The sequence below is a fragment of the Vipera berus genome (genome assembly GCF_964194415.1).
Source record: "Vipera berus genome assembly, chromosome: 4".
NCBI lineage: Eukaryota > Metazoa > Chordata > Lepidosauria > Squamata > Viperidae > Vipera > Vipera berus.
Window position 1 is genome coordinate 77678961 of NC_138206.1, and position 27371 is coordinate 77706331.

General features: G+C 41.4%; 1 protein-coding gene across 1 annotated transcript in view; it reads right to left on the reverse strand.

Annotated features, from left to right (window-relative positions):
- Positions 1-27371, reverse strand: part of PRKX (protein kinase cAMP-dependent X-linked catalytic subunit) — a 116837-nt gene that overhangs the window by 31503 nt on the left and 57963 nt on the right. Inside the window, exons 2-3 of the mRNA XM_081326307.1 lie at positions 13633-13801; positions 6075-6338 (exon numbers count right to left, since the gene is read on the reverse strand). Coding sequence (XP_081182433.1) covers positions 6075-6338; positions 13633-13801 — 433 coding nt within the window. The remainder of the gene's footprint in view (positions 1-6074; positions 6339-13632; positions 13802-27371) is intronic.

Here is a 27371-nt window from a genome sequence, read left to right on the forward strand (position 1 = left end):
TGTCTGTTATACCCGCTATCTTCTATTTCTTAGTAAAAGTTCCTGCTTGGACAACCTTGTCTCCAAGAGTCCTTCTTTCTTAAGATGTGGATTGAAGTGGGTTCTGAAATTAGACAGGATCTGCATTAAGAGTCAACCTGGAAGGAAGAACCTTACTGGGGGACTTTGGAAAAAATACAATGTCTAACTATGAGACAGAGAAGGAGGGAAGCCCCATAGAAAGGGAACTTTCCCCCCAACCGAAATCCCACCATCGGAAGCTGAAGCATCATATTCCTCCGGGGAAGAGGTGGTGGAGATGTGCGACCACAAACCGCAGTGGTCGATGGGCGTTGGAGGAAAAGTGAGTGGGAAAAGGCATCGAGGAAAGTGACCCTGAGACGGTCAGATGGAAGCAAGAGATGGAAAGCTCCCTGCATGTCAATGAAGAGGATGGGAGTTATGCACCACACTCAGACTGCATCCTAGAGAAAGGTATTAACCTGATGAAAAAAAACAACCCTTGGCTCTCTAAGGGAGGAGAAACCTGAGTCCCGCACCACACCAGTGCCTGGAGCTACAGCTAGAGAGACAGTTGGGGGGGGGAATCCAGAACCTGTAGCACCAGGGACATCCACTGAACCTGGAGCTACCACCTCAGCAGCACCCACCCCCCGCTGAACCCGCAGATGGGGATCAGGATGGGGGGCAATACCGTCAGCAGCGTAGGCACCGATCCATTCAAAGACTCCTGCCTCTGGAAGCAAAATTCAGGGGGGAGCCTCCATGCTTGGTTTTTTTCCTAACTCAAGTCCTCAGTTATATGGAAGAATACGGACAGGACATCCCCAGTGACAAAGCCCGCATCTGCATCGTGCAATCTGCTCTGGACACACCGGCCGCAGACTGGGTGGTGAACCTCCATGACTGCAATGTCCCAGAACTCAATGTCTTCAACCAGTTCATGTCCTCCTTGAGGAGGCAATTTGAGGACCCCTTTGCTGATCGTAAGGCCCGGTAGAGAATCAAAATGGTGAGGCAAAGCAGATGGCTGGTGGCTGAATATACACAAGAATTCCAGGCCATTGCCAACAAGCTGAACTGGCTGGAAGACATCCTCCTTAGCCATTTCAAAGACAGGCTAAACTACGACCTATATGATGCTTGCCTGCCTTGAGGAGACCCACACCACCTCAATGACTGGTACGTCCTGGCAGAGGAGGTGGAGATAGACCTACTAAAGAGGCACTGCCGAGGAAAACCATGGGCCTGCTTGCCTCCCGAGCAAACGCGCGAGCCAGCAAAATCACCGGCTACGGCTAAGAAATCAACGGGCTGTTTCAAATGTGGGAGAGAGGGCCACTGCACCACAGAATGCCACTCAAAAGCCCCTTAGCGCAAATCAGACCCATCACCAGCCAAGAGATCAGGGAAGACCCCAGCCAAACCAAAATAACCCACCATGAGGAGGATAGAGGCTGTAGAATCCCAAACCCCTGCAAAGGAATGGGAGAGAACTCCGGCCTACACTGCAGAGGTGGTGGACACCTCGGAGAACAGCTCAGAGGGCAAAACCCTGGTAAGTGGATCCATTCCACCCACCCTCAAGACAGTGACTATATTTTTTTTTTTTTTTTTTTTTAATTCCATTTATATCCCGCCCTTCTCCGAAGACTCAGGGCGGCTTACAAGCTTAGCAGTAGCCTTCATTCTATGTATATGCCTGCTTATTAGGGCTTTCACACACCCCCAAGCGGCATTATTACAAAGTCAGCTTAATTGCCCCCAACAATCTGGGTCCTCATTTTACCTACCTCGGAAGGATGGAAGGCTGAGTCAACCTTGAGCCTGGTGGGATGCGAACCTGCACTAATTGCAGGCAGCTGGTGTTACTTAAGGAGGCATTAGCCCACTGCTCCACCAAGGCTCCATGCCTGAAGCTGTCAAAGTGAAAGCCTCCACTGCCTCATTAGCCCGACGCTAGTGGCGAACTTGGGCATTCTGGTGAGGAGACTAAATCAACCTATCTCCTTTGGCCATAGCAGGGGAGGGTACCAGCTACCCTAGCCACCTTACCAGTTCACCTGTCCCTGGGGCCCATATGAGGAAGACATAACATTTGTAGTGACCCCAGGCATGGAATGCCCAATGAAGAAATGGAACCCCTGGGTAAACTGGAGGACGGAACTCAACTTCCCAGAGGGGGAGCGTGTGAACTCAGAACCCCAAAGCCCCCCCCCCCAAAAAAACTGAGTAGCAGAAACAGCATCAGTGGGAGAAGAGAAGGGATTACTAGAAATATTAGAAGAATACTGGGACATTGCTGAAGTTTTCAGTGAGGTACAGGCGGATGAGCTCCCTCCTCACTGACCCACAGATAGTGCTATAGAAATCAAACATGGGGCAAAACTCCTGAAGCCCAGGCTGTACTCCATGAGCCTTAAAGAGATGGAGGAGATGGAAAGATTCATAAATAAAAACTTAAAAAGGGGATTTATTGAACCTGCCAAACCCAAAGTGGCCGCTCCGGTCCTGTTCAGGGAGAAGGATGGCACTAGGCATTTGTGCGTGGATTACCGGGCCCTTAATGGAATTAGTGAAAGTAACCTGTACCCCCTACCTCTTATGAAGGATATGCTATCCCACCTATTGAAAGGAAGTATTTTCACCAAACTAGACCTAAGAGAAGCATACTAACATGTTAGGATCAAGGAAGGAGACAAATGAAAGACCACATTTAATTGTCCAATGGGTTGCTACCAGTTCAAAGTTCTGCCATTTGGACTGCAAGGGCCCCCCACAGTTTTTATGAAATTAATCAATGAAGTGCTAAGAGAGCACCTATTTAAGGGGGTCTTGGTTTACTTAGATGATATCCTTATCTTCACTGAGACCAAGGAGGAGCATATTAATCTAGTCAGAGCACTTCTAAAAAAGTTGCAGGCCGTCCACCTAAATGCAAAATTATTGAAATGTGAATTAAACCAGGAAAGAATTGACTACCTGGGGTATTGCATATCCCCACAGGGCATCAAAATGGACCCCGAGAAAGTCAGGGCAGTATTAGAATGGGCACCACTCCACACAAGGAAGCAATTGCAAAGTTTCCTGGGTTTTGCAAATTTCTACTGCCAATTCATCCCTTCATTTACTCAAATAGCCCTGCCCCTCATGAACTTCTTGAAAACGAGGGGCGGCAATGAAACCCAGCCAGCCCCTGAAATGCACAATGGAATGTCAAGTGGCATTTGAGAGGCTAAAGAGGCTTTTCTCTGCCGAGCCCGTACTGAGACACCCGGATCCTGATAAAACTTTTGTAATACAGGCAGACGCAAACGATGTAGCAGTGGGAGCTGTATTATTACAAGAAAATGACGAGGGGGTGCTGCAACCATGTGCATATATGTCCGGGAAACTCATGGAGACAGAACAACGTTGGACCGTGTGGGAGAAGGAAGCGTACGCTGTGAGATGGTCATTACTTACATGGTGTCATTTCCTTGAAGGAAATAAAATCCCCTTCCAGGTCTGGACAGACAACAAAAATTTGGAAGCACTAAAAACACCCAGAAAACTCACTCCTAAGCAAGCCCACTGGTCTCAGCACTTTCACCATTTCCATTTCACACTTAAACATTTACCGGGGGGGAGAATTTCCTGGCAGATGCACTGTCTCGCATGCCCCAATGTAACAGCACATGGGCCACTGACTCTAAATAACTTATGCCCGGCGTACAACTGGCAGTGGCAGTAACCACCAGGGCCGAAGCTAAAATGAATCCGCAGCTCGATAGCCAAACTCAGATCGAATTCCGGAAGTCCTTGGAAACCGAGAAATGGTTCCAGAAAAATAGACATGTGTGCACTATCAAAGACGGACTACCCTGGGTGGGGGAGAAGTTATACATGCCGGCCACCCAAAGGATCAATTTGATGCAGTTGTGCCATGATACAAAATCAGCAGGACATTTTGGGTTTGTAAAAACCTTACATTTAACTAAAAGGCAATTTTGGTGGCCATCGATGAAAAAGGACATAGAAAGCTACGTGGCCAGCTGCCAAACATGCATGATGGCTAAGAGGCTGCAAGGAAAGTGGTCCGGACTGTTACAACCAGTGGTGAACCCCTCAGCCCCTGGAAAGAAATAGCCATGGATTTTATAGCGGAATTACCAGAAAGCAATAGGAACACTGTCATCTGGGGGTTACGGATCTGTTTTCTAAACAGGTGCACTTTTTCCCTTGCCAAAAGATTCCCACCGCAAAAACCTTAGCAAAACTATTTGTGCAGCACATTTACAGGCTGCATGGAGTACCTCAATGCATCATATCTGATAGGGAAGTACAAATTACATGAAAGATTTGGAAGGAATTTTTATCCCACTTAGGAACTACTCAGGGACTAACATCTAGTCATCATCCTCAGGGGAACGGTCAATCGGAATGCGGGAACTCTGTACTTGAGCAATACTTAAGATGGTTTATTAATTTCCAACCATCAAATTGGATGGACCTACTCCCTTTTGCAGAAGTTGCTTACAATAATGCAGTCAACTCCAGCACAGGCTACACTTCCTTTCAAATAGCCACTGGTCAAAGTTTCAACCCTATACTAGAACTAATCCCAACCGAACTGGAAATCCCATCGCTGAAAGAATGGATGGCACAATTGCAAAGCACCTGGCCAATCATTAGGAAAGCTTTAGACGAAGCTAGGGAAGCATACAAAGCACAGGCAGACAGAAAGAGAGTCAATCCCACACCATTCAAAGTAGGAGAGATGGTATATCTACCTACAAAATACCTAAAATCCCTAAAGCCCTGCAAAAATCTTGGACCAAAATATATAGGACCTTTTCCAATTAAAAGAATCATAAACCCAGTGACAAAAACCTTAGGCAAATACATCCAAACTTTCACTGCAGTTTGCTAAAAAGGGAAACAGTCACCCTTACAGCCACCACCACCACCTCCAATCATGGTTGAAGGAGAACAACACTTTGAAGTAAAACAAATCCTAGATTCTAGAAAGCATCATGGGAGAATTCAATACTTAGTAGCTTGGAAAAACCTTCCCTCCTCAGAAAATGAATGGGTCAATAAACACCACATCAGAGCACTAAAGCTGCTAAGGAAGTTTCATACAGAATACCCCAACAATCCAGGCTTAACATTTATAATTTTGTCTCCTCTACAGGTGGATCTCTCCTGACTATTATACCCGCTAACTTCTATTTCTTAGTAAAAGCTCCTGCTTGGACAACCTTGTCTCCAAGAGTCCTTCTTTCTCAAGATGTGGATTGAAGTGGGTTCTGACAGTAAGTAAAACTTGGATAACAGTACATAAAGTTCAAACACAAGATAATTTTGAAGTAAATTCTTAAGCACACCAAGAATAAAGCTGAAAAGTAGGGGAACAAATCATTCAAGAAATTGTCAAATCAGATTTCAGCCCACCTGTTGTCACAGTATTACTGTATAATGCCCATAAAAATTAGTTTTAACATAAATTAAAAATAACTCAATTTGAATAAATATTGTTATTCTGATTAATTGTAGAAAATAACTTTTTAATTGCTCAAAAATTAATATTCAAAGATTTCTAAATCAATTAACTGAATGATCTGTCTTCATGGTGTTTGGCTTTCTTTACATTGTTTTGTTATAACATAAAAGTGTTGGTGCATGATTAAAATTCTGTTTATCCTACTTTTATGCTAGTAAAGCTTTATTTTTTTCTTTTATGCATTTGCATTTGAAAAAATATTGCTTAAATATTTTAATTATGTATGTGTTTTACAGGAAACAAAAGAGGAGGATTACAAGTGGCAAGGTAAATGGACTCAGTTACAGTATGATGGGTGTTAACTTTGGAATATTTGAAGGACCAGGTTAAGAGACACGGACTTGACAGAATATAATCAATTAACCAATGTGTGCTAGGAATCATCATTTAGGAAGGTTAAAACAAACAGTACGAATTATTGTATGTCTGATACTGCTAGTCTGATGAAAAATTTCATTTTCTGTATTCATTTCCCCATTTTTCCCCCTGGAAAAAAGTAAAAAGTCAAAGTCAGCACCAAATAACTTACCTATCAACAAGCTTTTTAGCAAAGCCAAAGTCTGTGAGTTTGATATGCCCCTCTTTGTCTAATAAAATATTTTCTGGTTTTAAGTCTCTGTAAACAATTTCTTTTGAATGGAGGTATTCTATTGCACAAATTATCTCTGCAGAGTAAAATAGTCCAGTGCTGTTATTAAAGCGTCCCATATTACGTAGATAGCTAAAAAGTTCACCTCCAGGTACATATTCCATCAACATATATAGAAATCGTTCATCATGATTAGTCCAGTATCTGTAATAATAAAAATACATTCAGTTTTTCAGAACTTTTTAAAAAATCAGCATATTAGTAAAGTGACAACAATTATTTAAGAACCTGAAATAGACACTTAAATAATTGAGTATGTACTACTGCATAATTTCAATTAAGATATAATGCTGCTGAGGCTTAGAAATCTTAAAATACGTTTTTTTATTCTAGGGCCCCCAATAAAACCACTGGGTTTACTCATAACATGATTAAATGTTGATAGAAACAGCCCAGCTTGGTCTTGAAAACGAGTTTTGCAAACTTTCAGGCAAAGGAGCAAGGAGGTCAGAAGCCAAGTAGAGAAACATAATCACTCCAACTTTTAAAGATTAATTTACAAAGATAGATGCTTAATTTACTGAGTCTCTGTGATTCTGCATCAAGTTTGAAGTACAATTACCAGTGAACAAAGGAAGAACAGTTAAATGAAATACAAAGTTGCTGAGTGAGTCAAAACAACCTGCTATAAATGGTACAATTCCCAAGCTGAGGAGGTAGATGGAATGAAGTACATGAATTTCTCCACATGTATTAAAAATTGATATGCATTTCCCATATGAAATTCTCTGTATATTTATAGTGTTGCTTAAACGTTTGTGAGCCCTTTGAATATTCAATATTGCTGTATAAATTTGACATAAAATGTGATCTGTTCTCCAAACAAGGCACAAGATTAGATAAAGAGAACCCAATTAAACAAATGTGTGAAAAATATACTTTACAAACATCTAAATATTGAAGCTCTGAATTTCAGCTGAAGGAAAAAAACTGAATTTCAGTTTCATAAGATACAGTAAAAAATAATCATAAGGATCAGTGTTCAACTCTTCCATAGAGGACGGATTCATTACATCACCTTAGCAGGAACGTAACACCATATATTCTTTTAGGACAGCAAGTTATCCATACAAGAATGCTACCAAGTTCCAACCCATTGGTCATGATTTCCATATCCAATTTGTTTTGTTTGTCATATGTTTTTTATAAATTTGTCACGTTTTAAATTTTTCCTTCTGATTTATTTGTATTATTTTTGCTTTATTTTTGATGCAAGGTTTCCCAATTTCATATATGCAATTAAAACAATTAAAAAAAGCAAAGCTCTGGCATGTAAATAAAGTTCTTTCTCTAGTATGAAAAGTTCAGAATATTCTGTACTATTTTGAGATTTGGTGTTTGTTTCAATCTAAATATTTTTCATAGTTTTTGTTTGCACAAAATTGTCCTTGGGTAGACCCCATTGTCCCCTTCATGGATTATTCCCTTGTTGTGGCGAAGGGGCTTGCATAATTCAATGAAGCTATGAGTTATGCCGTACAGGGCCACCCAAGATGGACAGGTCATAGCAGAGAGTTCTGACAAAACATGATCCACTGGAGAAGGAAATGGCAACCCACTCCAGTATCTTTGCCATGAAAACCCCATGGACAGTACCAAAAGGCAAAAAGATATTACGATGGAAGATGAGCCCCTCAGGTCGGAAGGCGTCCAATATGCTACTGGGGAAGAGCAGAGGACTAGTACTAGTAGCGCCAGAAAGAATGAAGCAACTGAGCCAAAGCTTAGGAATCAGCGAACTAAAATGGACAGGAATGGGTGAATTTAATTCAGATGACCATCAGGTATACTACTGCGGGCATGAATCCCTCAGAAGAAATGGAGTAGCCTTCATAGTCAATAAAAGGGTAGGAAAAGCAATACTGGGATACAATTCCCCAAATGACAGAATGATCTCAGTTCGAATTCAAGGCAAACCATTCAATATCACAGTAGTCCAAGTCTATGCCTCAACCATCAGTGCTGAAGAGGATGAAATTGACCGGTTCTATGAAGCCCTACAGCACCTTATAGAACTAACACCAAAAAATGATGTTCTTATCATCATGGAGGATTGGAATGCTAAAGTAGGATGCCAAAAGATAACTGGAATAACAGGAAAGTTTGGCCTTGGAGTACAAAATGAACACAGGCTGATAGAATTTTGTCAAGAGAATACGATGGTCATAGCAAACACTCTTTTCCAACAATCCAAGAGACGGCTCTACACATGGATGTCACCATACAGTCAACACAGAAATCAGACTGACTATGTGCTCTGCAGCCAAAGATGGAGAAGCTCTACGCAGTCAGTAAAAACAAGACCAGGAGCTGACTGTGGCTCAGACCATGAGCTTCTCATTGCAAAGTTTAGGCTTAAACTGAAGAAAGTAGGGAAAAGCACTGGGCCACTAAGGTATGAACTAAATCATATCCCTGACAAATATACAGTAGAGGTGACAAATAGATTTAAGGAATTAGATCTGATAGACAGAGTGCCTGAAGAACTATGGACAGAGGTTCGCAACATTGTACAAGAGGTAGCAACTAAAACCATCCCAAAGAAAAATAAATGCAAGAAAACAAAATGGCTGTCTGAGGAAGCTTTGCAAATAGCTGAGGCAAGGGAGAAAAAGAAAGATACACCCAATTGAATGCAGAATTCCAGAGAATAGCTAGAAGAGATAAAAATGCCTTCTTAAATGAACAGTGCAAAGAAATAGAAGATAACAATAGAATAGGGAGGACCAGAGATCTCTTCAAGAAAATTGGAGATGAAGGGAATGTTTCATGCAAAAATGGGCATGATAAGGGACCAAAATGGGAGGGACCTAACAGAGGCAGAAGAGATTAAGAAGAGGTGGCAAAATTACACAGAAGAACTATACAAGAATTAGCTTAAAGTCCCTGATAACCACGATGAGGTGGTCAGTGACCTTCAGCCAGACATCCTAGAATGTGAAGTGAAGTGGGCCTTAGAAAAGCAGAGCAACAACAACGCTAGTGGAGGTGACAGTATTCCAGCTGAGCTATTCAAAATCTTAAAAGACGATGCAGTAAAAGTGCTACACTCAATTTGCCAGCAAATTTAGAAAACTCAAGAGTGGCCACAGGATTGGAAAAGATCAGTTTACATTCCAATTCCAAAGAAAGGCAGTGCCAAAGAATGTTCAAACTATCGCACCATTGTACTCATTTCACATGCTAGTAAAGTTATGCTTAAAATCCTACAAGCTAGACTCCAGCAGTATGTGGATCGAGAACTACCAGAAGCACAGGCAGGATTTTGAAGAGGCAGAGGAACTAGAGATCAAATTGCCAACATATGTTGGATCATGAAGAAAGCTAGGGAGTTCCAGAAAAACACCTACTTCTGCTTCATTGACTATGCTAAAGCATCTGATTGTGTGGATCACAACAAACTGTGGCAAGTTCTTAAAGTGATGGGGGTACCAGACCATCTTATTTCTCTCTTGAGAAACCTATATGTGGGTCAAGAAGCAACAGTGAGAAGTGGACATGGAACCACTGATTGGTTCAAAATTGGAAAAGGAGTCCGACAAGGCTGTATACGGTCGTCCTGCCTGTTTAACTTATATGCAGAACATATAAGAGCCTCTTGTTGCGGGTAAAGAAGGAGAGTGTAAATGTTGGCTTGAAACTTAACATTAAGAAAACCAAGATCATGGCATCCGGCCCTCTCAATTCCTGGCAAATAGATGGGGAAGAAATGGAGGTAGTGACAGATTTTATTTTCCTGGGCTCCAAAATTACCGCAGATGGGGACCGCAGCCAAGAAATTAAAAGACGCTTGCTCCTGGGGAGAAAAGCCATGGCAAATCTAGACAGCACACTAAAAAGCAGAGACATCACCCTGCCAACAAAAGTGCATATAGCCAAGGCCATAGTTTTCCCAGTTGCAATGTATGGCTGTGAAAGTTGGACCATAAGAAAGGCTGAGCACCAAAGAATTGAAGCCTATGAACTATGGTGCTGGAGAAGACACCTGCGAGTCCCTTGGACTGCAAGGCAATCAAACTGGTCAGTCCTACAGGAGATCAACCCTGACTGCTCTTTGGAAGGCCAGATCCTGAAGTTGAAACTCAAATACTTTGGCCACCTAATGAGAAGGAAGGACAAACTGGAGAAGATGCTAATGCTGGGAAAGATTGAGGGCAGGAAAAGAACGGGACGACAGAGAATGAGGTGGCTGGATGGAGTCACTGAAGCAGTAGGCGTGAGCCTAAATAGACTCCAGAAGATGGTAGAGGACAGGAAGGCCTGGAGGAAAGTTGTCAATGGGGTCGTGTTGGGTCGGACACAACTTTGCAACTAACAATAACAACAACAAGTCCCCATTGTATATTTATTAAAGAAGGAAAACAATAATTGTTTTCAACAATTATTACCTGTTTCAGAAAATGTTCAGGAGAAAAAAATAAGGTTTGTTTTGCCTAAAGATATGGACAAAAATAGAGTAGACAGGAGTAGTAAGTATCTCCATAGGTTTTAGAAATTTTTAGATCCAAGGTTTCAGCATTGGATCAACACAGTTAATCACCAGGGATGACAAGATATAAATGGCCAGTTTGCCAGATCCTGCATTAGTATAAAACCAATGCTGGAAATAGTCCCATAAATTTATTACCCCAGTGTACCTCTGTTCTATTTCTTCACTCACATTAATGAATTGACTAATACTTGAAAATTTGCAATAAAAATGGTTGAGGAGAACTCAGAAATATAACCTGTACAAAAATTAATTCTGCCATAAATTTTACATGTTTATTTCTCAGAATCACTAGTAGGCAAAAATGCATTTTTAACTGAGCTTGCTATCCTTTGTTCTCTTTGTCAGTTTCATCTTATTAGGATATAATCTTATGTTGAAATTACTTTTGCAATATGTACTTATAATTCCTCTGTTTATAGTTTAACTTGCGAAACTCTGACATTTCCGGTAACATGCATTACTCCACCCATTACCACAAGATATTTTAAAAAAGTAATGAGCCATATACAGAAACAGATTTCCTGTAGTTTCAATCAGAGGGAATTGTAGTTTGTGTACTGTCAACACATTTATCAGCAATTACTTTATTAAAACACTGAATGCTGTAACCATTTTCCCCTGAAGCTTAAAATATCTCTAACTTATTTCATTCTAAAGAAGAAAGCTGCCAAATCTTATACAAAACTGCTATATTTGTGAGAACATATTCAAAATGGGAGTAATTTTGCTTATTGAAAAGATGAGCTTTCATTCATGTACTCATTCCTTATCTAAAAAAGGAATAACCATAGTGTCAACTATCAAAAAAGGCATTCTTGGTTTCCATCCAAAATTTATACAAGTGGAATTATATCCTGTAGACATTCTTGTAAAAAAGGGGGAAAAATGGATTTACAGATTCCACTTTTGTTCTGTTCTCTCTTCACACAGGAAAATGTTTGAGCCTCTCCTAGGAATAATACTATCAAGACTTATGCCATGATAAAATTATGTCAAAAAGCAAGCTGAATGTACAAAAAAGGAAGATGTCTTTCAGAAACATATACAGGTGAAACTCGAAAAATTAGAATATCGTGCAAAAGTTCATTTATTTCAGTAATGCAACTTAAAAGGGGAAACTAATATATGAGATAGACTTATTACATGCAAAGCAAGATAGTTCAAGCCGTGATTTGTCATAATTCTGATGATTATGGTGTACAACTCATGAATACCCCAAATCCACAATCTCAGAAAATTAGAACATTACATGCAATCAATAAAACAAGGAGTGTACATAGAACAATATCGGACCTCTGAAAAGTATAAGCATGCATATGTACTCAGTACTTGGTTTGGGCCCCTTTTGCAGCAATTACTGCCTCAATGCGGCGTGGCATGGAAGCTATCAGCCTGTGGCACTGCTGAGGTGTTATGGAAGATCAGGATGCTTCAATAGCGGCCTTCAGCTCTTCTGCATTGTTCGGTCTCATGTCTCTCATCTTTCTCTTGGCAATGCCCCATATGGGGTTCAGGTCAGGCGAGTTTGCTGGCCAATCAAGCACAGTAATCCCACGGTCATTGAACCAGGTTTTGGTGCTTTTCGCAGTGTGGGCAGGTGGCACGTCATGCTGGAAAATGAAGTCAGCATCCCCATAAAGCTCATCTGCGGAAGGAAGCATGAAGTGCTCCAAAATCTCCTGGTAGATGGCTGCACTGACCCTGGACTTAATGAAGCACAGTGGACCAACAACAGCAGATGACATGGCTCCCCAAATCAACACAGACTGTGGAAACTTCACACTGGACTTCAAGCATCTTTCAGTGTGTGCCTCTCCATTCTTCCTCCAGACTCTGGGTCCTTGGTTTCCAAATGAGATGCAAAAGTTGCTCTCATCAGAAAGAGGACTTTAGACCACTGAGCAACAGACCAGGTCTGTTTTTCTTTAGCCCAGGTAAGATGCTTCTGACTTTGTTTGTTGTTCAGGAGTGGCTTGACAAGAGGAATACGACATTTGAAGCCCATGTCCAGGATCCGTCTATGTGTGGTGGCTCTTGATACACTGACTCCAGCCTCAGTCCACTCCTTGTGAAAGTCCGCAACACTTTTGAATGGACTTTTCCTGACAATCCTCTCCAGGCTGCAGTCATCCCTGCTACTTGTGCACCTTTTTCTTCCACACTTTTCCCTTCCACATAACTTTCTATTAATGTGCTTTGATACAGCACTTTGGGAACATCCAGCTTCTTTTGCAATTACTTTTTGAGGCTTTCCCTCCTTATGGAGGGTGTCAATGATGGTTTTCTGCACAACTGTCAGGTCAGCAGTCTTCCCCATGATTGTGAATTCCTACTGAACCAGACTACTGAACCACCCTTTGCAGGTGTTATGGCTTAATTAGCTGATTAGAGTGGGACACTTTGAGCCTAGAATATTGCACCTTTTCACAATATTCTAATTTTCTGAGATTGTCGATTTGGGGTTTTCATGAGCTGTAAGCCATAATCATCACAATTATGACAAATCACCGCTTGAACTATCTTGCTTTGCATGTAATGAGTCTATCTCATATATTAGTTTCCCCTTTTAAGTTGCATTACTGAAATAAATGAACTTTTGTACGATATTCTAATTTTTCGAGTTTCACCTGTATATGCATATGTATATGTACACACAGACACATTTATTCCTGAAAAATGCTTGAATATATACATTATATACAACTATAACAATTACTGTACTTTGAAGGATAATCAATCTATCTTGAGCAATGCTGTAAAATCACATACCACACCTTTTTGGAAAAGCAAACAGAGACAAAGTGTTTATAATGTATATATTTCATTTTTCTTCTGCAATAGGCTTCCTAGATACTTTTGAATATGGGGAAAAGAATTGAAAATTTTTCACCCAAAGATTTTGATTGCTAGAACTGATCGCGATTGGACTCAGTAGATGAAGCTTACAATCTGATCAGAAATGGATGATTCACTTCTTTCAAAACAGATTTTTCATTGTGTACATGTTGTTCTTGTTTTAGCCGAATAACATCTGGAATGCTCATTACTTTCAATGCGAAGTAGGATTTAGCAGCCTTCTCTTTCACCAGGTGAACCCGCCCAAAAGTGCCTGTCCCTAAAAATCAGAAAGAAAAAAAAGTAAATGATATATATCAATATATTAAAAAATATTACATTTCATAATGAAACATATACTGTAAGAAGAAAGGATCAACATAAACCAATTGATAAGTGTCAAACATTTTTGTATTGCTTGAGCCTCACTGACACGAAGTTCTTAGTGTCAATGTTTAAAAAGAAAGGGTAAACAGGTAGCTACATCAGCTCTGCTGGCCGATTCACTTCTACTTAAATCAAGGTAAAAGGCTATTTAATGCTCTTTTCTAATGTGAATATTAACAAGAGCTGGAACTCTCTGAAGCAGCCCTTCTACCTTATGAACTATCACCTGATGAGCTCAAGATATTTAAGACTATAATGACCATTGCCTTCAAAAAGCATGGTCATTCTGTTTTATTGTTTAGGTCAGATCATAGGAATATTCATCATTTGGATATTTCTGCCAAAATTACTCTTATTGTTAGCAATAAAAGTTCCTGTGTTAATATAACTGCCGAGGTAATCTTCATAGGGACTATTTGCACAAGGGTAAGTAAGTACTGTACCCAATGTATTCTACTGATGTATTTTAGAAATGTTTTCTTGTTTGATGTTACTTAAGTTCACTTCAATAACACACTATTTTTTATTACAGTTTAAGATGATGTAGTAAATCAGAATATTCATTGGATTAGATAGTGGCTAAAATCAATTAATTATATTGGTGAAAATATTGACACAAATTGAGAACTTTCCTGGACTCAGGAAATAAGAGAAAAGGGAAAAAATCTACCTAGACCTCATTTGCATTAATACACTATAGCCTTTCATACTTTTCTTCACATCTACAGAACAAATATAACTTGTATTTTATTTCTTGAATTAGTGCTTTTCTTTTTCTGAGGATCTAAAGTTCATCCAATAACATTTTTTTCAGGTATCCCTTTCCTCTCACTTCCTTCATATATTTTATTATGATTTGATCCTCATTCATATATATACAGTATATATATATTCAAAACACCTCAATGGCCATTCACTTTGTATGCAATCCACATAGAGCACTCATTCTCACTCCTTTATGTTTTAGTACCCACATTTCTTAAGTATTCCATTCCTGTTGCATTCAGTTCATTTCTACTCTTTTCCTGTTTCCAACTACGATTTTATTACCATATAGCAAAGTGGGGAGAGGATCAGTCATGTACATTTATTGCTTATAGCAAACAATACCATCCACTATCTTCCCGCATCTGCACACTTTAAATGTATGTATACTTTTTAGCATTTTTAGTATGGGACAGAAATTCATATATTTGTTTGATTATTAGGTAAGGGAGATGGGTTTTCATTTATGTCTAAATTATAATGGTTGGATGCAACAACCTAGGATTTGCAGCAAATCATTTGAGTTCTCAGTCACATGAGATAAGTACACACAAACTCACATTTAATATCCTGTAATGTAAAAAAAGTATTAAACATACTTTTACACATACAAGAGGAAATCACATATCTTTGTCTGAGGACCCAGATTGTTGGGGGCAATAAGCTGACTTTGTAATAATGCCGCTTGGGGGTGGGTGTGAAAGCCCTAATAAGCAGGCATATACATAGAATGAAGGCTACTGCTAAGCTTGTAAGCCGCCCTGAGTCTTCGGAGAAGGGCGGGATATAAATGGAATTAAAAATAAAATAAAAATAAATAAAATACTCCTTGCTCAATGTTCAACTTTTGTTAAAATATCCATTTATCTCCATACCTTTTACTTATTCTGTTCAATTCAGTTCATGTTCAATTCTTACTATGTATAGCAACAACCCAACTTCATATTTAAAATATCCATTTGTTAGCTTATCTACCTTAAATACACATTTTTAAAATCACAAATATATATATATGAACTTTCTTACAAATTTGAACTATAAGACTACAAGACTTTCTAAAGTACTAACACATTCTGTATAGATAATTTGGTAGCTGAGAATATGGTACAAAATGTACTATTGCTGTTTACAACTTATTTTCCCCATAAAGCAACACAGTTTGTTTCATTTTCAGATTTTAAAGTCATACTCATTATATTTTAATCCACAAACTGTAAAAGACCTCTAATACAGTTGCTTTTTGAAAATTACTGTCAAACATACAATTTAAGTTAGTGATTATAATAATTTGACATATATCCTGTTTTCTAGAATGGGAAACTAAAATTAATAAATGTAATAAAATTTATTAAATTAATGAAATTAATAAGTCCAGAAGCAGAGGAAGAAAAAATCTTCCCTGAGAAAAATATATAAAAGCTAAAAAGGGCAAACTCATCTTCTACTCTACTTATGTATGAATTTATACACCATTCTCTTCAAATGATATTAAATAAATTCAGATGGTAGAACAGTTACCTGCACATTATAGCAAATTACTATAGCAGAATATTCAGGGATTTTAAATAAACGTAATTCTAGTATAAATTCCTATATGAAGCATTACTAAAGAGGTTCTTACATAAATTATCAAAGATAGACAGATATCAGCAAAGACATAATAATCAAAAATTTTCTAAATGCAAACTGAATTGACAACAATTGCTTATCTTACAATGTTTGAATTATAGCTCTGTGATGTAAACATATAAATTGTAAACAGTTTCTAGAAAATGCCTATTAACCTTCTCAACCATGTCATTTAACCACCTTGGGAAATTTTTCATGTGATTAAATCCCTTAACACTGTTGTTACATTGCATAACATACTAGTAAACAACCTTGTTTTCAAGGTGGGCTTACAAAGCAGTACTATTTTGATTAATGTAATAATTTTTTAGTTTAACTGGAGGATAATATTCTAAATCATGATGAGGTTGATGGTGATGAGAATTATGCTTTTGATATTTTGCTTATTTTGTTATGATTATAGTATCTGTATTTTGCTGCTTGTGAGCTGCTTGGAATCAAAATGACTAAAGCAACATAGAAACCTTCAAAATAAAATGAATATAACAGTATTTCAAGATTAAAGAATATCATTTTTAATAATACACTGGCTAGCAATTTCTAAAAAGAAGATATTACAAATACAACAATACAGCAACTAAGAAATATAAAAGAGCTACAGCACTTCAACAGCTGAGAAACATGAAACTAAGAACCACAATACATAAAAAGTGTCTGAATTTGGCTATGAGAGGCATTGTAAAAAGCAAAGGTCATTGATGAAAGACAAGTAAAACATACTCACAGATTACCTGTATCACCATATGCACAGTGACAATATTTTTTTTAATTCTACCTAAAAGTCAGATTTGCTATCCTCAGACTAGTATCAGATTATACTTGTGATAATAAGCACACGAAAAAAAGTTCAAATGTGTATGTAGTTATGTGTGTATAAGAAGCAAAAAACAGAATTACTGCAATTCTATGGTTTGTGGGATTGTGAATATTTATTGCAAATATTCAGTTTCACTTTATTTTGCTTACAGTTTAAAAGAGATTTTCAGGCTTTTTAAATATAAAATGTTCTTTTATTTACCATATTTTTCGGACCATAAGATGCACTTTTTTCCCCCCAAAGTGGGGGGGAAAACAAGGGTGCGTCTTATGGTCCGAAGGTGATCCGTATGGCCAGCCCCAACCTCCACAAGTGAAAGCAAGGGAGATTGCAATTGGCTCCTACAATCTCCCTACGGCCCGGCTTTCTCTTGCAGAAGGCAGGCTGAAACGGAGCAAGGAATGCGAATCGGCCGATCTCGCGCTCCTGCATTCTCCTCCGCTCGGTTTCAGCTTCTCTTGCTACAAGAGAAAGCAGGCTGAAACAAAGCAAGGGAGATTCCCTCGCTCCGTTTCAGCCTGCTTTCTCTTGTAGCAAGAAAAGCTGAAACCGAGCGGAGGAGAATGCAGGAGCGCGAGATCGGCCGATTCGCATTCCTTGCTCCGTTTCAACCTGCCTTCTGCAAGAGAAAGCCGGGCCACAGGGCTGCCTCCGTAGGTACTGCTCTAACGCGGAGAGGGAAGGACAAAGAGGGAGGGAAGGAAGAAAGAAGGAAGGAAGGAAGGAAAGAAGGAAGGGACAATGGGAGAGGGAGGGAGAGAGGGAGGGAGAAAGAGAAAGAGAAAAATAGAAAGAGGGAGAGAAAGAAAGGGAGAGAGAGACAAGGAGAAAGAAAGAGGGAGAGAGAGAAGGAGAAAGGGAGGGAAATAGAGGGAGAGAGAGAAAGAGGGAGAGAAAGAAAGGGAGAGAGAGACAAGGAGAAAGAAAGAGGGAGGGAAATAGAGGAAGAGGGAGAAATAGAGGGAAAGATAAAAATAGAGAGGGAGAAGGAGAAAGAAAGGGAGGGAAACAGGGAGAGAGAGAAAGAGGGAGAAATAGAGGGAAAGAGAAAAATAGGGAAAGAAGGAAAGGGAAAGAGAGAAAGAAGGAGAGGAGAAAGAAAGAGGGAGGGGGAGAGAGGGAGAGAAAGAGAAGGAGAGAGAGAAATTAAATTAGTAACATGATTGTTAAGTGAATCTGGTTTCCCCACTAACTTTGCTTGTCAGAAGGTTGCAAAAGGCAATCACATGACCCTGGAACAATGTGACCATCATAAATATGAATCGATTGCCAAGCATCCAAATGTAAATCACATGACCCTAGGGATGCTGCAACGGTCATAAGTGTGAAAAATGGTCATAAGTCACTTTTTTCAGTGTCGTAACTTTGAACGGTCACTAATTGAATCATTGTAAGTCGAGGACTACCTATACTTTATCATTTTTTTCCTTTTTTAGGGGGGGCGTCAAGTTTTTGACACGTTGCTGGGTGACATTTCTTTGTCCTAAAAGTGGTACAACGGATGAAAAGGTTGAAAAGCCCTGTTTTAGTATACTGGTACTATTTGGTTCAGAATATTTTTTTTCTTGTTTTCCTGCTCTAAAAACTGGGTGCGTCTTATGGTCAGGTGCGTCTTATGGTCCGAAAAATACGGTACACTGATACAATGTAAAATTATAATAACTATGATAAGATCTTTGTTTACCCATTTGCATATTATTCCCTTTCCCTTTCCCCTTCTCTGATTTTATATTTTCAAAATTGTAATTAAAACATATTAAAAACAAATATAGGTATATGATTAATCACTGTGGAAAAATAGGCCTTGATCTGATTTAGCATTAAGTTCTTAATAAAAACCAACAATATGTTAATGTTGTTAAAGCACCACATAAAATATGTGTCTGAGCCAATAGTGACAGAACCAACCATACAAACCCAGGGCTTTTTTTCTCATAGAACGCTCAAAACGGCATTCCGGCACCTTTTTTATTTTTTTTTTTGAAGAAAAAAAAAAAGCTCCCTCTATTGCAGGGGTGTCAAACTGCCGGCCTACGGGCCAAAGCGTCATGGAGAAACCGTGCCCATCCCATTGCCGGCAATGGGAAAAAGTTCCGATATGTCGCGCGACGTCACGTGATGTCGCGAGTTTGATATGTCTGCTCTATTGGCTTTAGGAGTAGGCAATCTTGGCTCTTTTTTATGACTCGTGGACTTCAACTCCAAGAAATCCTGAGCCAGTCATGCTGAGGGGAAAGAGAGAGGTTTCCAAGCTGAGCCATGCTGACTCAAGAATTCTGGGAGTTGAAGTCCTTGAGTCATAAAAGAGCCAAGGTTGCCTACCCTGCACTACAGGAGGACATTAAAATTATTTACAAGGTTACTTCTTTAGGAAGTAAACTTTTAGAATCTAAAACAGCTCATTCAAAAAAGCCAACAGGAAAGAACCTCACATTTTTCATCTGCTTCTGTCTTTTGGAAGGTAAAATTAGATAACAAAATAATCTATTTCCTATGTTAACATCTCTGCAATGAAATCAATAAAGGTAACAGGAAATGAGAAACATTTTTCTCAATGTAATATGTCTAATTTAGCTGATGCTAGAAAAAAAAGTATCTTTTGTACACTCTTGAAAACCATCTATTACAACTAAACCACTTTAAATTAAACAATTCTTAAAAATGAAATATTCTTAATTTAGACTTTACTTTTACTGTTTGGACTGTTGTGTTTTGAAAAATAATTATTTGGAATCTAGTTATGTTGCACTTCAGTTTTTAAATAATTAACCTAGTATATACATAACAATATATGATGTTTTCCATGGTGAGCTTAACATCAATAACAACATTTATTAAAAAGGCTAAAATAATTTCTGGTGGTATTATCGGTACATTAAAATTTTGTTTAGTCACAATTTTTCAATTTTCACATTCTGGACAAGCAGTGGTAATGTATCCTAGCAAAAGATGTTATTTATGTGCATAAATGTAGTCAGTAGCATATGCCTTTTTAAAAATATCAAACATGCAAAGAAACAAAAATAAGTCCAAAATATCTGTATTACATCCAGAAATGCCAACTTTGCAACCAATATTTCTCATCCATAACTATGGCACCCTAAGGATACCTCCATACATGCAAATGCTTCTCTGGGATCAGTAACGCAGCAGGGATTGCTTTTTCCTTCCAGTAACAGATTGCTGGGAAATACCAAACAGGCCTTGAGAATTACAATGTTTGTTACAAATTTTTCTGGATGTGGTTGGAAAGAGGCTGTTTGGTACCGGAGACCACTGCAGTGAGGAACACAGCTCTGGGTCAGGGTTCGGAGCAGCTCTGGGTGGGGACTCAGCATGGGCCATGGTGTGGCAACCATGGGGAGGGGAATCCCCATGGCAGCTGTGGGGAGGGGAATCCCTGCGGCATGTGGCTCCAAGCCGCAGGGGCGGGGGTGAAAAGGATGGGTGGCGATGCCATAGCAAGACACCGGCATCACTCCCAGTGACAGCACCTCTGAGTTCCAGCACCTTTAAAAAAAAAGCACTGTACAAACCAAACAGAAAACAAAACATTTTTTTTGTGTAGCACTATTTTCCCCCCCTGAGGATTAAGCTAATTATATATAAACTTATTTCCCTCTAAAGGAAATACATCAAAGAGTTTATTAAATATGCCAAAGGCAAAGTTGGTATTATGATGACAATAGACGCAGACAAGAGTGGCCATTCATACTTTTAGAAGCTGAGATTTTAATTGTATGCTTCTGAATACCTCAAGCATTTGCGTTTTTGCATTCATAGCAAATTCTAAGCATCCATCAAAACATACCATAGCAGTTTTAAGTAAATGGATAATGTTGATATGCACAATAAAGCACAAGACAATAAAATAATGCAATAATTTCTATGTTAATTGTTAACATTAAAAGTTTCATTCTATAGGCGTGAGGTTAAATGGACTCCAGAAGATGGTAGAGGATAGGAAGGCCTGGAGGAACATTGTCCATGGGGTCATGATGGGCTGTACACGACTTCACAACTAACAACAACCAGGTAACCAATGCCTTGAAGTTCTTTGAAGATTTTTATTTGTCGGAACCATAACAATATGTTTCCTGGTAAAATGCATGGGAAAATCCCACTGGAGGAATAGTCCACTTTGGGTTAGGTCACCGTGAACTTAGAGCAAAATGGAAATTGCCAACAAACTCTTGGGTATGGTTAGAAGGGCACTTACTTTTCTAGGCTGCCCTATCTATGTTTCCTGGTAAAATACATGGGAAAATCCCATTGGAGGAAAATTCAACTTAGGGTTAGGGTTACCTCACCATGAACTCGGAGAGCAAACTGGACATCGCCAACAAATTTGGAGTGCTTTTGTATGGTTGGGAGGGCACTAACTTTTCTAGCTTGCCCTATCTATGTTTCCTGATAAAATACATGGGAAAATCACATTGGAGGAAAATTGGACTTAGGGCAGTGATGGCAAACCCTTTAGAGACTGAGTATCGTCAGGTGCTGGGTGGGTGTGCCCCATTGGGTGGGTGTGGCCAATTGCATGGGCATGACCCATTGGTTGGGCATGGCTGCGGTTATAATGGCAGACTGGATGGGACTAAAAAGTTCAATCAATTCCAACTTTGTGAAATCTTTTTTTTCCCGTGAGAAGTTAAAATTGATTGATTGAACCTTTTTTTTTTTGCACACAGCGGCGGCGGCCTAAAGTGGAAAGGTTTTATAAAGCTCAGCTGAAGGCCTAGGACTGGGGTGATGGTGCGTGTGCCCACAGAGGGCTCTGCATGCCACCTGTGGCACGTGTGCCACAGGTTCGCCACCACATCATACAGTATTCCATCTGGTAAATTGAATCTCATCTCTTAAATCTAATTCTAATCTTCTTTTGCCAGGTCAGTTTCCAAATCAGTACGTTTAGCTTGCCAGGTTGCATTTTTGTACATATTGTTGGGGATAAAAAAGGCAAATTAACTAGAATGCTTTAATGTTTCTCCTGCCAGCTCTTTAATCCATTTTATTAAATCATCTTTTTTGTCCTTGTTTGTTTTGAAGTCCTGGAAGGTAAAACATCTTTTTTTATTTCCTTTGTTGTAGCAAAGTTTTACAGATTTTCTTTTGTTTGTACTAAACTGTAGTTCTCTTCATTTGTAGCTTCCATATTTAAGTCATTTTCCTCTGATTTGTATTCTATTGTCTATTTGTTCATCATTTTTTGAGTGTTGTATAATTGTGAGTTTAGGTTATAGATATGTTCATTTATGGTATCAAAGTTGTTTTTAATCTCATCATGATTTAAGACAATTGTCATTTGACTCTGTCACAGCATTGCATATATTTTCTTCTGGAATGTATTTGCTTTGTCTTTAGTTGTTTTTCCTGCAAATCTCGGATGTTCCACACTGGGGTCTTCAGCAGGAGGTGTTTTCTGTCACTTTTAGATAAATATACAACATCCATTTTGTCTCCCTCTTCTAAGTAGTTTTTCACCCGTACAATAGTCTCTTTAGCTTTATCAAAGCAGCCCATCTTAAAATCCAAACAACCAAATCTTGTGTAGTCCTTATCTTTATATATGATTTTTGTAATCCAATATGATTCCAATTATCAAAGCACCACTGAAAATAGTATTTTGTAACAGTTCATTTTTTCAGGGGTATTATAATTATCAGCCAGCCAACATTTCAGTCCAAAATTTTTAACCACCTGAAAGCTTTCCAGTAACTTCTCCTTTAGAAAATTAACCAAGGGCCAAGGTTTTTCTTTTTTTTTTCTGCAAAGTCTTTAGCTTCAAAATGCAGCTCAGTGTGTTTATAATCCAAGGTCAGCAGTTTCTAAATATATAGAATTTCACTCTTTAGTAGATAGCCCAATGCTATTTACTACAGCTGTTTTTTGCTATTTCTGGGCGTCTTGCCAAATTCTGACTCAATGCAAATGTTTCCAAGTAGACTTAAGACAAAGCACCATATACAATGTAGCTGTCAGAATCCATTTATATTCCATTACTAAATCACTATCTGTGTACCCCTAAATTTATTTATTTATTTATTTATTATATTTTTATACCGCCCTTCTCCCGAAGGACCCAGGGCAATAAATATAAAAAATAGAATATAAAAGTTAAAAAACAATTAAATATAATGCCCAAATTTAAAATTTAAAACAATAATTAAGAACATATTAAAACCCCAACCCTAACCCATCAGACCAGGGCAGATTGCTCAAAAAATACGTTTTTAGATCGCACCGGAAGGAGCAAAGTTCGGGGGCCATCAGGAGCTCAACCGGCAAGCGGTTCCACAGGTCTGGCGCGCCCACAGAGAATGCCCTCCCCCTGGGGGCCACCAATCGGCATTCTTTGATCGGAGGCACCTGTTCTGTACCAGCCTGCTACCGGCCCTGCAGAAAAGGCAACCCCTTTACAAACGGCAAGAGGCTGGAATTACGTCTGCCAAATTTATTACTACAAAAAACAAACAAGACACGAACCAAGATACAGGAGCTTTGAAACACTATCTGAGCGGTTGCTTTCAGCAAACCAGCCCTCCCCACACATTCCCTTTATAAAGAGTTCAGGGCGTGGCCTCTCTCTGCCTCCTTCCGAGAAGCCCCACAGCCTTCCTCTGTTTACTCCTACTTGACTGCCTCCTGCGTTGGGCGTCCTTGAACAGGGCCAGCTGTGGGTCATCTTCATCCACGCTGTCAGGCTCACACAGCTGGGTCTCCATGGTGACCAAGTGGGAGGGGCCTGCCTGAGGGCTATCATCAAGATCTTCAACCCCCTCAGCAAGGTCTTCAACACCCCCCTCCTCCTCTGAGTCGTCCGACCCAACTGCCGAACCCACAGGCTGACCCTGAATCACAACACTATTCCGCACCGCAGGGCCCTTCCCCCGGGTCTGCCGATCCGGATGCGGTCGGGATGGAAATTGTTCATGAAAAGCGGTCAACAACGCAGGGGCATGAACGGCGGTCGCGTCTTCCTAGGTGAAGTCCTCTGGTCCGTAACCTTTCCATTCAATCAGGTACTGGAAACGACCTTTCAGCCAACGGGAATCCCTGATGCTGGCGACCTCGTACTCGGGGGTGCTGCCTCCATCACGAGGTCCTGATGGGGGAGGTTCCGCTCGGTGGAGTGGACAGGCCGGTTGCTCGGGGACCAACAGAGACCGATGAAAGACTGGGTGCACGCGCAGGGAACGTGGCAGAGTTAAGCGATAGGCGACCGGATTGATGACAGCCTCGACTGGGAACGGTCCTAAATATTGGTGATCTAACGTTCTCACCGGCCGTGTTGACGGTAGGTTCCTGGTGGACAACCAGACCCGATCTCCCACCGATAGTGGAGGCGTATCCCATCTTGACCGATCAGCAAACCTTTTGTAATCGGCCTTGGCCTTCTCTAACTGATGTCGCACCAATCGATGGATCGCCTGTAACTCTGCCATGAAGTCGTTCGCTGCCGGCTCCGGTGAGTCCACGGGAGAAAGGGGAAAAAACCGGGGGTGATATCCCACATTGGCCAAGAACGGTGTCATCTGTGTGGAGGTGTGCTGCGAATTGTTAAATGCAAACTCAGCTATGGCCAGATAGTCCACCCAATTGTTTTGCTGCAGATTGACGTAGCAGCGCAGATATTGTTCCCGGATACCAATGACCTTATCGGTTCCCCCGTCAGTTTGAGGATGATGCGCGGACGAGAGGCAAATCTTGATATCCAACGCATGCATCAACCCCTGCCAGAAGCGGGCTGTAAACTGGGCCCCCCTATCAGAGACGACTCTATCAGGGAGGCCGTGCAGCCGAAACACCTGCTGAATGAATATACGACTAGTGGCGCGGGCTGACAGTAAGCCGCGACAGGGGATGAAGTGCGCCATCTTGGTCAGCATGTCCACCACCACATACACTGTCGTAAAACCAGAGGATGGGGGTAAATCCGTCAGAAAGTCCATGGACACAGCCCCCCAGGATCTTTTGGGTATTGGCAAAGGCTGCAGTAATCCAGGCGGGGCCCCTGTCGCTGACTTGGCCTGCCTGCATGGGATGCAGGAGGTAACATAGGACTGGACGTCGTGTCGGACTCGGGGCCACCAGAAGGTACGGGAGACCAGGTTCAGGGTCTTGAACAGGCCAAAATGCCCTGCCGCCGGGTTATCGTGACACTGGCTGAGGATGAGTCCCCTGAGTGGCCCTCCTGGAACATTAGAGCCGGTCACGATAATACAAGAGTCCATCCGTGACTGTCCAAGGAGAATCTGGCCCCACCTCCTCCTTCCACGGAGCCACCCACACCTCCTGCTGCTGTGCCTCCCGGATCCGAGCCCGTATATCAACCGGCTCCCGCACCGCAGCAAAAGACTCGACGGGGATCACTGTCCTGGGCAGAAGCTTGTCTTCCACTCGGGAATATTCGGGCTTCCTGGACAGAGCATCCGCTCTTTGATTGTGCCTGCTAGGTATGTACCGAACCCGGAAGTCAAACCTCGCAAAGAAAAGAGACCACCGGATCTGGCGTTGGTTCAAATTCCGAGCGGTCTGCAGGCTTTCCAAATTCTTATGGTCCGACCGGACCTCGATTTGATGCCGCGCTCCCTCCAGATGATGCCTCCAGGCCTCGAACGCCGCTTCGATGGCCAGCAGCTCCTTCTCCCAGATTGTATAATTGCGCTCCGAAGGGTTGTTTTCATGAATGGTACGCGTAAGGGATGAGGGTACCGCTGGGCGTCGTTGCCTGGAGAAACACCGCCCCAATGGCAATGTCAGAAGCGTCCGCCTCCACAACAAACGGCCGTTGCGGGTCAGGATGCTTCAAGATGGGCTCCTTCATGAAGGCTTCCTTCAAAGTCTGGAAAGCCTGTTGTTCTGGAGCGTTCCACTGGAACCGAGTCTTCTTGTGCAGGAGCCGGGTGAGGGGGGCTGTCAAGGCAGCAAACCCAGGGATGAAAGTTCGGTAATAGTTGGCGAACCCAAGAAGTCGCTGGACATCCTTCACGCGACGCGGGGGTTGCGAACTCAGCAAAGACTCAACCTTACTCGGCTCCATGGTGATGCCCGCAGGAGAAATGCGGTGACCCAGGAAATCGATGGTCACCCGGTAGAACTGGCACTTCTCCAACCTGGCAAACAGCCGATGTTCTCGGAGTCGCTGCAGGACCTGATGGAGATGCTGATGGTGCACCTCACGCGATGGGGAATAGATCAGGATGTCGTCCAAGTAGATCATGACAAACTGATCCAACAAATCCTGGAAAATGTCATTCATGAAATGCTGAAACACAGCGGGGGCGTTGGTCAGGCCAAACGGCATTACCGTGTACTCGAATTGTCCATAGCGAGTACCAAACGCCGTCTTCCACTCATCACCCGGCCGAACCCTGACGAGGTTGTAAGCTCCACGCAGGTCCAGTTTCGTGAAGATCTTAGCCTCCTGGAGTCGGTCCAAGAGTTCGGGGATGAGGGGCAGCGGGTAACGGTTGCGCACCGTGATGGTGTTGAGTTTCCTATAATCGCAGCAAAGCCGCAATTCGCCCGACTTCTTTTTGACGAAGAGCACGGGTGCAGACACTGGCAAGGACGAGGGCCGGATGAAACCACGAGCCAAATTCTTCTCCAGAAAGTCCCGCAATGCAGCCAACTCGGGGTCCGACATGGAGTACAAACGCCCCACTGGGAGAGGCGCATTAGGGACTAAGTCAATGGGGCAGTCATAGGGCCTGTGCGGGGGTAATTGATCCACCTCTGTCTCGCTGAACACATCAGCAAAGTCGGACAGTTCGGGAGGCAAGGAAACCCCTGGGAAACCCTCCACCTGGCCGGCACAGATATGGCGGGAGTTGTCCACGCACTGCAAGCTTGGGAAGGTGACCAAGTTCTGTGACCAATAGATCTGTGGGTCATGCGCCCGGAGCCACGCCAGTCCCAAGACCACGGGGAAATGCAGATCTGAGGTGATATAGAACTGGATGGCCTCCACATGGGAACTGATGGCCATACATAATGGTTGCGTGGTGGCCGTAATAGGCCCAGACAGGAGCACTCGACCATCGATAGTCTCCACTAACATGGGCGGATCCACCGGGCACTGGGGAACAGCCCATTTGGCCACAAATGCTGAGTCCATAAAATTTGTGGTGGCCCCAGAGTCAATTAAGGCATGGACTGGAATCCCCTCTGGCTTGCCAGGAAGGATCAGACGTGCCTCCAAAATCAAATGCCGTGGAGGTCCACAGGCAGCATCGGAAAGACGTCGCTC